The 14078-nt window shown below is 43.8% G+C and overlaps 3 protein-coding genes across 4 annotated transcripts in view; 2 read left to right on the top strand and 1 right to left on the bottom strand.

Moving 5' to 3' along the window:
* The first annotated feature begins 1747 nt into the window (after positions 1-1747).
* On the top strand, positions 1748-9541 carry LOC310778339 (Golgi pH regulator). 2 transcript variants are annotated; one of them, XM_083638732.1, is made up of 14 exons: positions 1748-1963; positions 2892-2951; positions 3036-3139; positions 3226-3332; positions 3459-3560; positions 3725-3845; positions 4018-4098; positions 4583-4692; positions 4811-4899; positions 7480-7572; positions 7700-7795; positions 8148-8237; positions 8416-8481; positions 8640-9541. In XM_083638732.1, exons 1-14 carry the CDS (start codon positions 1922-1924, stop codon positions 8844-8846), a joined length of 1368 nt encoding a protein of 455 aa, XP_083494858.1. In that variant the 5' UTR covers positions 1748-1921; the 3' UTR covers positions 8847-9541. The 2 variants fall into 2 exon arrangements, with proteins under 2 accessions (XP_083494858.1, XP_083494859.1); XM_083638733.1 differs by lacking the exon at positions 8416-8481.
* Positions 9542-10174: 633 nt separating this feature from the next.
* On the bottom strand, positions 10175-13870 carry pdzk1 (PDZ domain containing 1; the record flags this gene model as incomplete). The annotated part of the gene is made up of 7 exons (XM_083638228.1): positions 10175-10228; positions 10391-10798; positions 10891-11133; positions 11217-11413; positions 12592-12930; positions 13277-13490; positions 13625-13870. 7 exons carry the CDS (start codon positions 13868-13870, stop codon positions 10175-10177), a joined length of 1701 nt encoding a protein of 566 aa, XP_083494354.1.
* LOC310777880 (cholecystokinin receptor-like) overlaps positions 13869-14078 on the top strand; it is a gene marked incomplete at both ends in the record, with an annotated part of 55967 nt that continues 55757 nt past the window's right edge. Inside the window, one exon of the mRNA XM_083638227.1 lies at positions 13869-13889. Within this exon, the coding sequence (XP_083494353.1) occupies positions 13869-13889 (21 nt within the window). The remainder of the gene's footprint in view (positions 13890-14078) is intronic.

Here is a 14078-nt window from a genome sequence, read left to right as displayed (position 1 = left end):
AGAGTAGGGTGGGTCTTGAGTCAGACTTCACATCACTTCTTCATCTAGTATGAAGCCTTGTGTTGGTGGAAATTCCCCCAGAGATAAATTAGTAATATAAATTGATGATTAGATATTGCATGCACTGGCCTATCTGCAAATGAAACGGTTTACTGCATATTCAAACCAGTGTATCATATTGTATGTATCAAGACACAACTAATTATCTTCTTAATTAAAATTGGCAAAGTGGGTGGCAGTGTGTGTGGCGGCAGTGTGGGTCATGATTGTGATGTCATCAGTGATGTCATCAGTGATGTCACTCGAACAATTGTGATGTCATCAGTGATGTCACTCGAGCCACTGTTTGCTCAACTGTGATGTTACTCAGGCAGTTGTGATGTCATCAGTGATGTCACTCGAGCAACTCTGATGTAGTATGAGCCGATGGTGCACATTTGCACGATGGCACCAAGGTGGGTGGGCGTTGTCTGTCTGTCTGTCAGTCATGATTTTGGGAGCCCGTGGAGCCGGCGATTTCCATAACTGCAGCCATGGCGCATCATCTCCAGGGATACTGTTAGGATGTCAGATATCTAGGGCTAACATGGTCAAAGTTCCAAAGCTTGAGGTTAACATATAGAAATGCTGCCTGTAAGTCAAAAGCCCTCACAGAAGGTGATTAACAGCTGAAGTGAGGGAGAAATTAGCTGTGCTGAAAAACAGCTAAAACTGAAATGAAAGAACTGTAATGTGTTAGAGGGTACACAAGAATACTGTCACAGAGGACTAAGAGATGATTTACCATCTAAGGAAACCAGAAAATGTCGCATTTGATAAGCTGGAATCAGAGAATTAGGACATTTTCCTTACAGAAATGGCTCAAAATGATGAACAGATGATCAAAATAGGCAATTAATATAATATTTGGCAATGAATTGATGGATTGACTAATTGTTGCAGCTCTTTATCAGTTTTTATAAAATGTATTTTTATGTATTTTCAAAATACAAAATAGGTATTTGTATCTCAAATACATTTTTCAGACGAGTATTTTGTATTTGTATTGTGATACATTTTTTGACCAAGTATTTGTCATTTGTTTCAAAATACTTTATGATGTATTTTCGCCCATCTGTGTGTGTGTGTGTGTGTGTGTGTGTGTGTGTGCGTGCTCGACTGTGATGTCATCAGGTAGCCTAGATGTGATGTAGTCACCAGATGTCACCAGCAGTGATATAATCAGGCAGTTGTGATGTCATCAGTGATGTCACTCGAGCAATTGTCTTACAATAAATGTAACTAAGAAGCCGTGCAGGCATAAAGACACCATTTTAACCAATTATTGGTTAGTGTCTGTATGTCTGCAGCGCTTACTTCAGCACCTGGGTGTGATTTTTTTTATACTAAAGAATAGAATAGAATAGAATTTCCTCTATTTTGAACGGGGAAAAAAGTCTGCTAGTATTGTCAAAGGTTTGTTGTCAGCCATTTACTATGCTTTGTCGCCCTCTGTCCGTTAATAAGGTAATTGCAATAACCTGGCTAGGCAGTAGCGCCAGATTATCCCTATGGTTTATCCTCACAGAGTAGAATAATATTTAATGCTTAATAATGAATAACGAAATATAAAAATGTTCAGAAAAGTATAAACAGCATTATATCAAAATAAAATACTGTTAATTCAGGATTTTTGCAAGGCGTCACGCTTTTGAGACGGAAGTGTTTGTGTCCGACTCACATTGATGACGTCACTACATATGATAACTTGACAGCTCAACAACAAACGTTTCTAAAATGAACTCAATAACACAACAGACGCTGTTAAATGTAGGCTGAGCAGCATTTCGTCGTTTCAGCATGAACTGAAGTTACACTCGACGCTAACGTAACGTTACATTTGTGCAGTGAGTTTTCGAGAGATTACAGATACAACAACACCATGTCATTCCTTGTGGACTCAGTCATCATGTTCACCTCACAGGTAACGTTTGCAATAATTAGTAACGCTAAGGTACGTTAGTGAATGAGCTAACGTTCGTTGGTGGTTTTAGCTAATTTATTTTGAACAGTGAATGCTGTTGCTGTACAAACTCGACAGCTAGCCATTTGGCTCGTTAACGTTAGCTCACTTCAGCGTCTGCACGTCCTGGAAAAGTCTAGCTATTACTGTTTTATTATTACGTATGCGTTACTCAAGCCAGGAATGAAAACGTATAGTTTATTAGGCGGGAGACAAGTGAATACGCGCGCAGACACTTGAGGGGCTTGAGACTTGGTAAACTGGAACTAGCAACAAACCTGCGGGCAAGAACAAAGAATATAATGCTGTTGCAGAGGTAGACCTTAAGGCTTAAACTGAATTTACGATCTGACAGCGTGAAGCTGGCAGAGCTGACTATTAGGCCTCAAAAGTTACATCACAGTATGACATCATAAGTGAAATCACTAAACTTCAATTTGTGTCAAGTGACATTATCATCAATTATGACATCACTGTGGCATCATGTCTGACATTAGTGAAATCATCAATGATGACATTACCATCAATTATGACATCATCACTGTTGACATCCTTGGTGACATCATCTAACACATTTAGCATTAATGTCTTAATCCAGGCTGTTTCTTGGATTTTTACTCTGTTTTTCGGAATTACCACATTGTTTTCATCTTCACGTTTATTTAGATTGTGAATTTGGTCTGGCTATATTTCACTCTAATTGGCATTAAAAAAAACGTTGGAAGTGTTAGGGTACAGATTGTACCGATTAACCTTGCAGATATAAAAGCTGTGGTTTTGTGGTGAGCGTCCTAACTAATGAGTAATGTTGAAGAGTGACCATTACTTTTTCTTCTTCTTCTTCTTCTTCTTCTCCAACTTTGTATAATTCACATTAAATCCACTGCAGGTGCTGTTCTTTGGATTTGGATGGTTATTCTTTATGCGGCAGCTGTTCAAAGACTATGAGGTATGTGTCACCCATGTATCAATCTCATCCATTATTAACTATCAACGGTTGTGACTGATAACCCATGGCCGTGTTTGTTGACAGGTGCGCCAGTACGTCGTCCAGGTAGTTTTCTCTGTCACCTTTGCTTTTTCCTGCACCATGTTTGAGCTGATCATCTTTGAGATTCTGGGTGCCTTAAGCAGTAGGTAAGTACATTTCTCCTGTGGGTTATAACTGTGTTGTATTGCTACAAGGACAAAGGATTGTAACCCTCACATGCCTCTATCCACAGTTCCAGGTATTTCCACTGGAAGCTGAACCTGTACGTGATACTGCTGGTTCTAATCTTTGTGGTGCCTTTCTACATTGGCTACTTTGTTGTCAGCAACATACGCCTGTGTGAGTACAGCAAGATGTTCACTGTTGAAATAAAATACTGCAACTTACATTGAGAAATGTTATGTTGTGCATATCTAAGATTCACCCATGGTCTCACAGAACGCTGTTTGCTGTGTTTCTGTATAGTGCAGAGACAAAAGCTGCTTTTTGCCTGTGTGGTGTGGTTCACCTTCATGTATTTCTTCTGGAAGTTGGGAGACCCGTTCCCCATCCTCAGTCCAAAACATGGTGAGTGTGCATCCCTCCTGTCCTACATTTTACCCTCTTGGGCAGTGGACACATTTAGGGCAGGACAGCTGTCTCTCTGCCATGTAGATCTGAAACACTAGGCATTTGACAGCACGGGTGTGTTTAAATGTGCGTCTTGCTTGCTTCTCATTACTGTTCTCTAGGCATCCTGTCCATCGAGCAGCTAATCAGCCGTGTTGGGGTTATAGGGGTCACACTCATGGCTCTTCTGTCGGGGTTTGGTGCTGTCAACTGCCCCTACACGTACATGTCCTACTTCCTCAGGTAAGCTCAGTTGTGGGATTTCTCTGACATGACCTACAGTACTTGTATCAGTCATCTTGTTCATCTATGTGCCTTTATGCACCAGTAACTAGTATTGTTAATTGTGTCCCTCTCTGCATACTGCACTGCACAAACACAAACCTTTATCCTCGTTGCTTTATTATATCTACAGAAACGTGACAGACAGTGACATTCTTGCTCTGGAGAGAAGGCTGCTCCAAACTATGGACATGATTGTCAGCAAGAAGAAACGGTGAGAAAATACGGTTCTTTCAGGGTGCTTTCAGGGAACGATTTCATTCCGTTCCGTGCCCAAGTATGATTGTCCCCTTTCCCCCGCTGGTCAGCTTTCACATTACAACATTTCTTCTGTGCTTGGGAACGGAACGGAACACTTGCAGAGTACACTTGCGTCATCAACTACGCCTGGTGTGTATCCTCGCCCGTGTGTTGTCTATGTAGTTCGGTACGGTTGGCGTTCACATTTGCAGGTGTTCCGTCCCTGGGCACGCCAAAGCGTTCCCCGGACCACCTTTTCAAGTGGACCCTGTCACGGTACGATGTTCCGCGCACGGGCACGGAATGTTCACACTCATGAAACTAACCGCACCTGGGGTCAATTTGGGGACAAGTGTGCTCGGTTCCACTCCTGGGACCCCAGCGAGAAACCACCCTTAGAATAAAACTATGTAATAAATTGTGCCACTACCTATGTTATATGTTTTTTTGTTTTGTAGAATTGCCATGACACGGAGGCAGATGTACCAGCGGGGGGAAGACCAGAACAAACAGACAGGATTCTGGGGCATGATCAAGAGCGTCACCTCCTCACCGACGGGCAGCGAGAGTATCCTTCACACAGACACTGATGGAAATGGTTCTGAACTTGAGTTCTTACCAGATGAGTTTGTGTGAGTTTATGTGTGTAGTGGGTGTCAGTCAGGTCCTTGACTCCTTCCCTCCAGACCTCTCTCTGATCCAGCAGGAGGTCGATGCTCTGGAGGAGCTGAGTCGACAACTCTTCCTAGAGACTGTCGACCTGCAGGCCACCAAGGTAATGTATCAACAACACACACATTCAAACCAATGAATTGAAAAACTTGACGAAACATTACATTCATGAGTAATACATGAAATGAAATACATGATTGCAGAAAAACCCTTAAGGAGATCAGCTACCTACCAGGTCAGCTCAAATAAACAAGGCCCAGACTTCTATGTGTCTATTTGTAATCAAGAACTTCGTTAGCTAGGATTTCTGTGATGCAGTTTTACCATGACCACCCGTCCCACTAGAATCACTCAATAAGAGGCATGTCGCAAAACTCATTCTCAAATCATTTGTCTAGTCAAGTCAAGTCAAGTCAAGTTTATTTCTATAGCACATTTCATACACAGAGGCAATTCAAAGTGCTTCACATAAAATGGTTGACAGGAAAATAAAAGAATAAAAGAAGAGAATAAAATGGACAAACACAGCAAATGAGCTGTGAGTATTGTAAAATGCCATATTAGTATGAAATGTGTGATCATCATGGGAATACTATGAATCCACTACATCCATTAATACCTTGATTACCCCTTGTGCCTGTGTCAGTGCAATTTCGGCTCGGCTACAAGATCGGATCGGGCACGCATTGTGATTTGCTGTACATGGGATTTACGTGTGATTTCTAACCCCACATAGGATAAGCAATAACCACGCCCTGTGGCGCCGGGATTGGCCAGGAGCATTGAAGCTTGGTACTAAAGCACCTGGGGTTTTTCATCTTTTAACACATTCACTGCCAGCCTTTTTTTTTTACTGTAGGTAGCTTTTGCCAGAGGGTTTTTTTGAGGATTCTGGCTCATTTTACAAGAGCCAAGGATAATTTTCTGCTTGGACTTTGTGAACACAAAGTTCACAAAAGTACTAATAGAATGTGTGCTTTCTCTGTCTAAAAGAGTTAGTTTGTAGAGTTAGTAGTTATGTAGATATTAGCCGTTGAGTACAGCATGGTTTCAGCGTCTGAGACAAAAAGCTGAGATAATCGCAGTTTTGTGAAATTCAATCAGTCACTTTAACCATTTATTTTTGGCATCAGTGAGACATCAGACATAAACAATATAGTTCTGAACAGTAATTTCCTCCATAGCAGCACCCGCACCCCCTCTCCTTACAACTCCTCCCTCCGTGGGCGTGTCTGGTGGATTTCAGCAGCGTTTGTCAGTCACAAGCCAGTCTCTCCTGCCTGTCTGAGCAGTGAGCAGCAGCCTCCCTCTCTGGCGGCCCCTCGTCGGCGAGCGTGGATGTGGCTTAATCCTTTCTTGGATTTTCGGTTGAGAGCTTTGACGAAGCCTTGTGCGACTCTAGGCTTTATGCTGCGCGCTTCAAAGTGTGCTTTCCACCCAGTCCACCTTTGGAACCCCCCACCGCCGTGCGCCCGTGTGAAAGGTTTTCGCCTACAGTATGAGAATGAGGCTCGTTCGCTTCTGGGTCCTCGGTTGAGCTCAGCTGGAATGCGTGCGTTTCTGGCCAAACAACACTCAATAGTCTGAGCACCGTCGCCACTCAGTGGGTCGGCGGAATGGATTGCACACGCCTGGCGGCTCTAACACTATAATAGGAGATGCAAAAGGGCCAGATCAATGATCCACCGTCAAAAAAAAAAAATCGATTCTGAAAACGTGTTAACACGTTGTTGGCAGTCAACAGCTGGATTCTGAAAACGTGTTAACACGTTGTTGGCAGTGAACGTGTTAAAATAAAGATGTTTAAAAAACTATTGCTTGTTACATTTTCAGTGCTGTACCTTCTCTCTGGGTAAGAATTAAGCTTGAAATTAACGATATGATACATTATATTATATGAGCTATGAACGTGAACACAACACCGTTTATATTATTGCATGTTTTTGTAGATTGTGTACATTGTGTAGATTACAATTATTATGCTTATTATTATTATTACTATGCTAAGGAAGGTAGGTGACCGTAATTAATTTCAATGTCCGCTCTCAATGTCCGCTCTCGAAATCGCTGTCCGTTCTCAAGAGCTATTCAGTTGGTTCATGAAATCGCTGGGCTGCGTGCCCTCCAGTGCTGCTCCTGGCCAATCCCGGCGCCACAGGGCGTGGTTATTGCTTATCCTATGTGGGGTTAGAAATCACGCGGGATTTACGTGGGCAAAATGCTAGCTAGCTAACAAGCTAAGCTACTGATGTTATCAGACATGATAGACATTAAAATATGAATTGGGGTTAGGGTTAGGGTTACAGGCAATGTACACCAGATGCGTTACGGCTGCGTTGCGGATCCAGTAAAACTGCTCGATCGACTGTCGCCCATGTTAATAGATGGGCGATACATGCGGTACGGAAAAATTACACACACCTGTTCTATTTTTGTCAGATTCCACATCCGTCAGACAGATTACATGAGTGTGGGTCTGTTCGCAGCCGTACCGCATCTGTTCCGGAGGCGGTGTACATGATGAGCCCTTAGAGTTTAACTTCATCTGTAGTTATGGACCCCGAGCTGAGCACTTCCGGTAGGGCGAGCCGAATCTGTAGGCCGAGTAGATCCTGTACCTACGCCTGCCCTGTATATGGTGAATGATGTGCTATTTATTTGCCCTAACCGTCTGTGTCTTTAGGAGCGGATTGAGTACTCCAAAACATTCCAGGGGAAATACTTTAACTTCCTTGGCTACTTCTTTTCCATCTACTGTGTTTGGAAGATCTTCATGGTGAGAGCAGCTTTCAGAGTTGCATTCTGGCATTGTTCCTGCCTCACGCACGCAATGTAGCTGTACTTTAACAACACTTTTGATTTTCATCTGTTATTACAATTCCTCTACTTTTTGTCCATCCTAGGCCACCATAAACATTGTCTTTGACCGTGTTGGAAAGACTGATCCAGTGACGAGGGGCATTGAGATAACAGTTAACTACTTGGGCATCCAGTTTGATGTAAGATCTTTGGCACACACACACACACACACACACACACACACACACACACACACACACAGACACACACACACACAGACACAGACACATGTCTCCTATGAAGTTAATTATTGCCAGCCCAATAAAGGTTCTCTGCCTGCTCTTCCCGCAGTGAACCTGTTCCTGATCACTGTTTAATCTTTTTCCTAGCCAATGATTTGATAGAGCTCTCATAACTTGCACTCAAAGAGCACGCCATTTAAATTAATAAATGATGAATGTTATTGAAAGTTGCCATCCCCTCCCCCCCTACTAATTCCCTTCTGCATTACTCCGTTCTCCTCTGCCTTTGCCGTCTTTCTGGCCACCGCAGGTGAAATTTTGGTCCCAACACATCTCCTTCATCTTGGTAGGAATAATTATCGTTACCTCCATACGCGGCCTTCTCATCACTCTCACTAAGGTAAAACACCCACAGTTCCTACAGCTCTACATGATGCATGTCACGTCAACAGGATAAATCAAAAATAAGTCGATAAATCTGTGAGATCCCTTGCCAGATTGAATGGATATATATTTTCCTGCTTGTACCTGACTGAAACCCATCATTTATACAGCTTCATCTGCCTTTATTTTTCTAGTTCTTCTATGCTATATCAAGCAGCAAGTCCTCCAATGTTATTGTGCTCGTCCTTGCTCAGATCATGGTGAGTTTGCTGGCTTTATGGTTGTTTTATAACACGGAACATAAAGCAGGACTGATAAGCTAGAAGCCTCTCTGTCTCTCTCTCTCTGTCTCTGTCTCTCTCTCTCTCTGTCTCTCTCTGTCTCTCTCTCTCTCTCTCTCTCTCTCTCTCTCTCTCAGGGGATGTACTTTGTATCCTCGGTCTTGCTGATGCGTATGAGCATGCCACTGGAGTATCGCTCCATTGTGACTGAGGTGCTGGGGGAGCTGCAGTTTAACTTCTACCACCGCTGGTTCGATGTCATCTTCCTGGTCAGCGCCCTGTCCAGCATCCTCTTCCTCTACCTCGCTCACAAGCAGGCACCAGAGAAACACATGACCCCCTGATCCCCCACACCACCTACTGCTTAGACTTCACCCCCTGACCCCTAGGGGGCACTTTTCACCTGGAGTTCAGGGAAGTCCAGAATTCACCCACTTTTTTTTTTTTTTTTTTTACTATATAACAAGTAATTTTATGCTTTGTCTGTGCTTTGCCTATACTTCCTGAATCAGGAATGGCTGATTGTTGGACGCAAGTGATGGGGAACTGTTGGAGCACATCAGGGAACAATCTTAGAAAGTGGACTTTGTATGAGGTTTGAATGAGTATTGACAGAACAAATGTTACTATTGGATATTGGGCTGTGATTTTACCTTGCAAAATGCAAACACTTGAAATTGATTCACTCTTGAAATGTCATCCATTTGACCCAAATCATCTTTCCTTTAGTCAGTCTGACTCTGAACACAATAGAGCTTTACTGTTCACCACACATCCTTGCTTCACTCCAATGACGAGGGAGTAGCACTAGCCACTAGCCAGTCCAGATGAAGACATGATAAAGAGGACTCATGATCTCTATCCTGGAGTGGTCTTTCTCTTAAACACCTACGCAGTACTATTGCTATTATACACCAGTAACCATAACCGTTTGGAACATTTGTGTTGCAGCTACTGGAGTTAGTGTTTTGTTTGTGCACATCTACTGTTCTAAAACAGTGCTTTTACTCCAGAGGGAAGGCTTTGGAATAAATAATGTGTGGCCATTCATTATTTTTACATTATTGTGTTTGTGTTGTCTATTGCTCTCATTGGGGAGATACATAATTCAATTGTGGACAAAAAGGGACCCAAACATAATTTAGATAGCATGTGGTTGTTTATTTCTCTTTGTGGAATTTGTTTTAGTCTACATTCATTTTAGAAGTGGGAACAACAAAGTAGATTGTTTTTGAACATTAAAGCATAACGGCAGTCTTTTATTATTATATCAAATATCCAGGGCACAGTGTCACTGGCAATGATATTACTAGCGTTGGCATAACTTCTGTAGGCTATTGTTTTTAATCTTTGGAACATTATTAGTCTTGGGTATAGGGAATCAGCAACATTGCTCTGATCATTGCACAAGTACATTAATAAATAGATACATTGCTGATGCCAAAGAAAGACAGTATGTGGAGGAAATGTTTTTCTTCTCAGCTCTTTCATACGGGTGATATAATTATGTTGGTATGATTGAAAGGCAGATGTTGGACAAAGTGAATTTGTCTCTCTTCTTTGTATTCTTGTCTCTTCCTCAATATTAATTGCATGAGTGAGGCCCAAAATGCAAATGGTTTTGGATGAGAGAATGGATTGATGGAGGAGACAGATCCTTAAGGTGGACTTTTCAGAGTCTCTCATCAATGCTATCGTGAGATGAAGATGACGACACAGATGGGGTCTAAAAGAGAGATTGTGAAAACACACACACAAAACATTTCTTTTTACAGTCATTCAAAAATGTTTTTTTATGATATTTTTGCTTTTATATAACAGACTGAAAAAATTTAGATCACACAGGATCTAGAAAACCTTTTTTTTTTTATATATAAGCTTCACTCACCCTCTCTTTCCTTGGTGTAGGAGGGGTTTCTTGCCGGGCCTCCTCTTGTCTCACCTTGCAGGCCTCTGGAGTGGCTGGTCTCACCTTGCAGGCCTCTGGAGTGGCTGGTCTCACCTTGCAGGCCTCTGGAGTGGCTGGTCTCACCTTGCAGGCCTCTGGAGTGGCTGGTGTGTGAACCTGCACAGAAGACGTTTGCCCAAGGAGCAGGGGAGTGATGGCCACTCCTTTGGCTTCGAGCTGGTCGTACACACTCTTTGTGGCCACCAGTAGCTCCAGAGAGCTGCCGCTGCTGCGGATCATTGCCACCGCCTCTTCATGGGTGCACTTCTCCACGTTCACACCATTCACCTCCACCACAATATCGTCATCCTCCAGACCTGCCCTGTCTGCTGCCCCACCCGTCACCACCTGAAAAAGGGGGAGCATCCAAGATCTCTAAACCGTTTCAAACAATTTGATTGCGAATTAATGTTAACGTTGTTCTCTTGGGTATGTCTTACCTCTTTGATGTACTGACCACACACACCCTTGATGCCATTGAGGTGGAAGCCATAGCCATCTGAGGAGGTCTTCATCCTACACAATTTAGGCTTCAGGCCCTCTTCCTTCTTAACAGGTGTTGATGGTCGGACGGGAGCAGGTAAATGCATGGCCTCTGTGTAGCTGGGTGGAGCGGACGAACCCTTTCCCTCTTCGGTCGAAGCTGTCGTCTCTTCCCAGTAGAGCATCGGAGAAGCTCCAGCCTGCGGAGGACAGAACAAGATATCTAGAGTCTGCAGTGTCTCTTGAAATCACAGGTATACTCTGACTCACAGTTCAGGCTCACCATTTTGTACATATTGTCAGTGTCTTTGTCCACCACCAGGAGGCAGCATTTGTAGCCACTCTGTCTGACCCTATCCACCACTTGCTCATGGGTGCAGTCGTCCACCACTTGCCCGTTCACAGCCACCAGCCGGTCCATGTCCTTCAGACCTGCCCTCTCTGCTGGACTCCCTTTGTCTATGCCCTTGATGAAGTGGCCTGTATGGTGGCAGTCAGTACACTGTCAAGACACAGGTTCTCTGCAGTTTGTTGTTAAATAATATAATAATAATTAATAATAGTTAGTTAGGGATGGGACGATATATCAAACTTCAATTTATCGCCATACAAAAATGTGATTATATGGATTGCGGGGCAGAAAAATGAATTGCAGTATTAGCTGCATTTTATTCTGCTCGAGTAATCACAAATGAGACTGCTTTCCCATCACAATTTCACATGCTCTTCATTCAAATTATATTATTTTCTCTTTGTAATGACATGATTAATTCTTGACATGATTAATTTGTTTGCATTCTAGCAAGCCTTGGTTGGTCTTGGTTGAAAGATTTGTGTCTTAGAAATAAATGTAAGACTGAACTTTTTCTACATTACATTGTACCCATGGTTGTATTGAATCATGAATCCGATCTTCTTCACTTCTTATCCCCTGCAAACGTCTTTTTGCGGTTTCTGTAGCCAGTGGGTTTTTACGGGGTGAGGGTTGCAACTCTGGATGGACACCCACTGATGATGAATGCCCCACAATCGTCAAGTGATGTTATCCCCGCTGATGATGTCATGGCCCACAATCGTCGAGTGGTGGCCAGAGCGATGACGTCATTGTCATCGTCGTCGAGTGGTAACTGATGATGTCATACCTACTGAGGTCAACTGAGCATGCTTAGAACGTCGAGTGGTGGGTGGCCAATTAGCCTGGGTAAACCCAGCGTCCACGTGACCTCCATATACCATCAGTCTGTGACGTCACGTTGAAGGCTGGGTTCACCCAGGCTAGTGGCCAATGGTGACTGATGATGTCATACCCTACAATCGTCGAGTGGTGGCCAAAGCATGCCCAGCCTGAGCCTCGACCGTTGTGGGGCATTCATCATCAGTGGGTGTCCATCCAGAGTTGCAACCCTCACCCCGTAAAAACCCACTGGCTACAGAAACCGCAAAAAGACGTTTGCAGGGGATAAGAAGTGAAGAAGATCGGATTCATGATTCAATACAACCATGACATCATCAGTGGGTATGACAGTCGGTGCTGTTTGTTTACTACTATAATAATCGGGCAGATTGTGTTCGTCTGGGTCGCATGTCAAATCAGATCCGTCTGCATATCGTCCAATCCCTATTAATAGTGCAGGTGTAATATCAGTATATGAGCATGCCTGTCTGGTTGGGCTCCACCCTGAGGAAGAAGCCGTAGCCATCAGATCCTTCGGTCATGATGATGTCAGTGATGCGCGGCTTGTGTGGCAGGTGCTTGACTGTGGCTAGCTCCGCTCCTAACTTGATGCTCTTGTTCTGGTAGTACCGGTTTGTTTCCTCATCAACCAATAGGAACATGACACTACTGCCCGCCGCCTTGATCTTCTCCACCACTTGCTCGTGCGTGGCACCCTCGATGTTCTCCCCGTTGATCTCCAGCAGACGGTCATTGGCTCTGACGCCTGCTCTCTCAGCCACGCCTCCTGGGGTCACCTCCGTCATGGACAAGCCCTGCTCACCTAGGAAGTTACAGTATCGAACATATCGACAATCACAACGGAAATGAAAGAGAACAAACCAATGAAATATTCAAACATCTTTACCCATACATGTTTGAGCAGTAATTAGGGAGACCATTTTTTAGTTTGAGTATCGTGATTTGTTTTTAGTGGCTCTTAAGATCTGTCAACTTCTCTCTTTTAGCCAATCCCCCCCACAAAGGGGCGCCTAACTGAGATGATACAGTACATTTGTTTTCTTTGTATGATGGATGTCGTAACTGGATTGTCGTATTTAACTGACTGGTTTCCTTTTTTGATCAATTGACCCAGATTGTGATTCCATAGCCGTGTCTTCTCAGCTCACCTCTGGCCGAGCGCAGAGAAAATCCATAGCCTGAGCTGGACTTGACCAGGTAGCAGAGTTTGGGTTTCAGTGTCTGTCTGGTCACTCCGTTGACAGCTGGTCTGGCCAGAGGATCACACAGGTCCACTCCATCTGCCATGGCATTCTTGTAGGAGACTGCATCCATAATGTGGAAAGTGACTGACGATCCACTGTCTTTTACCAGGTCCACCACCTGCCACAGGGGAACACACAGAAAGAGAGTTTGAAGGGAAAAATTGCTTATGACTGACCCTGAATACTGTCAGTTCAGGAGTTGCTATGAATCTGATTTGGGATTACACTGCTGTAACTCCACTCCCTGCTTACCTCTGAATGGGGCAATCCATCAACAAAGGTTCCGTTGACCCGTAGGAGCCGGTCTCCATCCTTCATGCCAGCCAGCTCAGCAGGACTTCCCATTTCCAGGCAGCGGATCAGGTGGCCGCCCTCTCCATGCTCCGCCCTCAGGAAGAAGCCAAACGTCTGGCCGTGCCTCTTGGTGACAGCGATCACCCTCTGCCTGTACCCAGGCGACGCGAATAGAGACCCGGAAGTGAGACTCAGTCTAGCCATGTCCTACCAGAGGAGACGGGTATGTTTATTCTACATAGTCACAAAGTATATCCTCCAATCTTCTTTTTAAGGTGTGGTGAATCTTTAGGTATTTTTGAGCATTGTAAACATGATCCGCTGATATGATATACCCAAATGACAGAAACGTATATTAAATCCACGGATAGATATGGGGACACTTGAGAAGTCTTATTAGGCTATAAAACGG

Source organism: Poromitra crassiceps (genome assembly GCF_964638095.1).
Source record: "Poromitra crassiceps genome assembly, chromosome: 6".
NCBI lineage: Eukaryota > Metazoa > Chordata > Actinopteri > Beryciformes > Melamphaidae > Poromitra > Poromitra crassiceps.
Note: the sequence above shows the minus strand (reverse complement) of the source record. Positions and strands in the feature narration are given on the sequence as shown.

Excerpts from the sequence above, each read along its gene's own strand:
- LOC310778339 (XM_083638732.1), top strand. The coding sequence starts at position 1,922 with ATGTCATTCCTTGTGGACTCAGTCATCATGTTCACCTCACAG. Across the intron at positions 3,846-4,017 it reads TACATGTCCTACTTCCTCAG|AAACGTGACAGACAGTGACA; the intron begins GTAAGCTCAGTT and ends TTATATCTACAG. Across the intron at positions 4,900-7,479 it reads TCGACCTGCAGGCCACCAAG|GAGCGGATTGAGTACTCCAA; the intron begins GTAATGTATCAA and ends CTGTGTCTTTAG.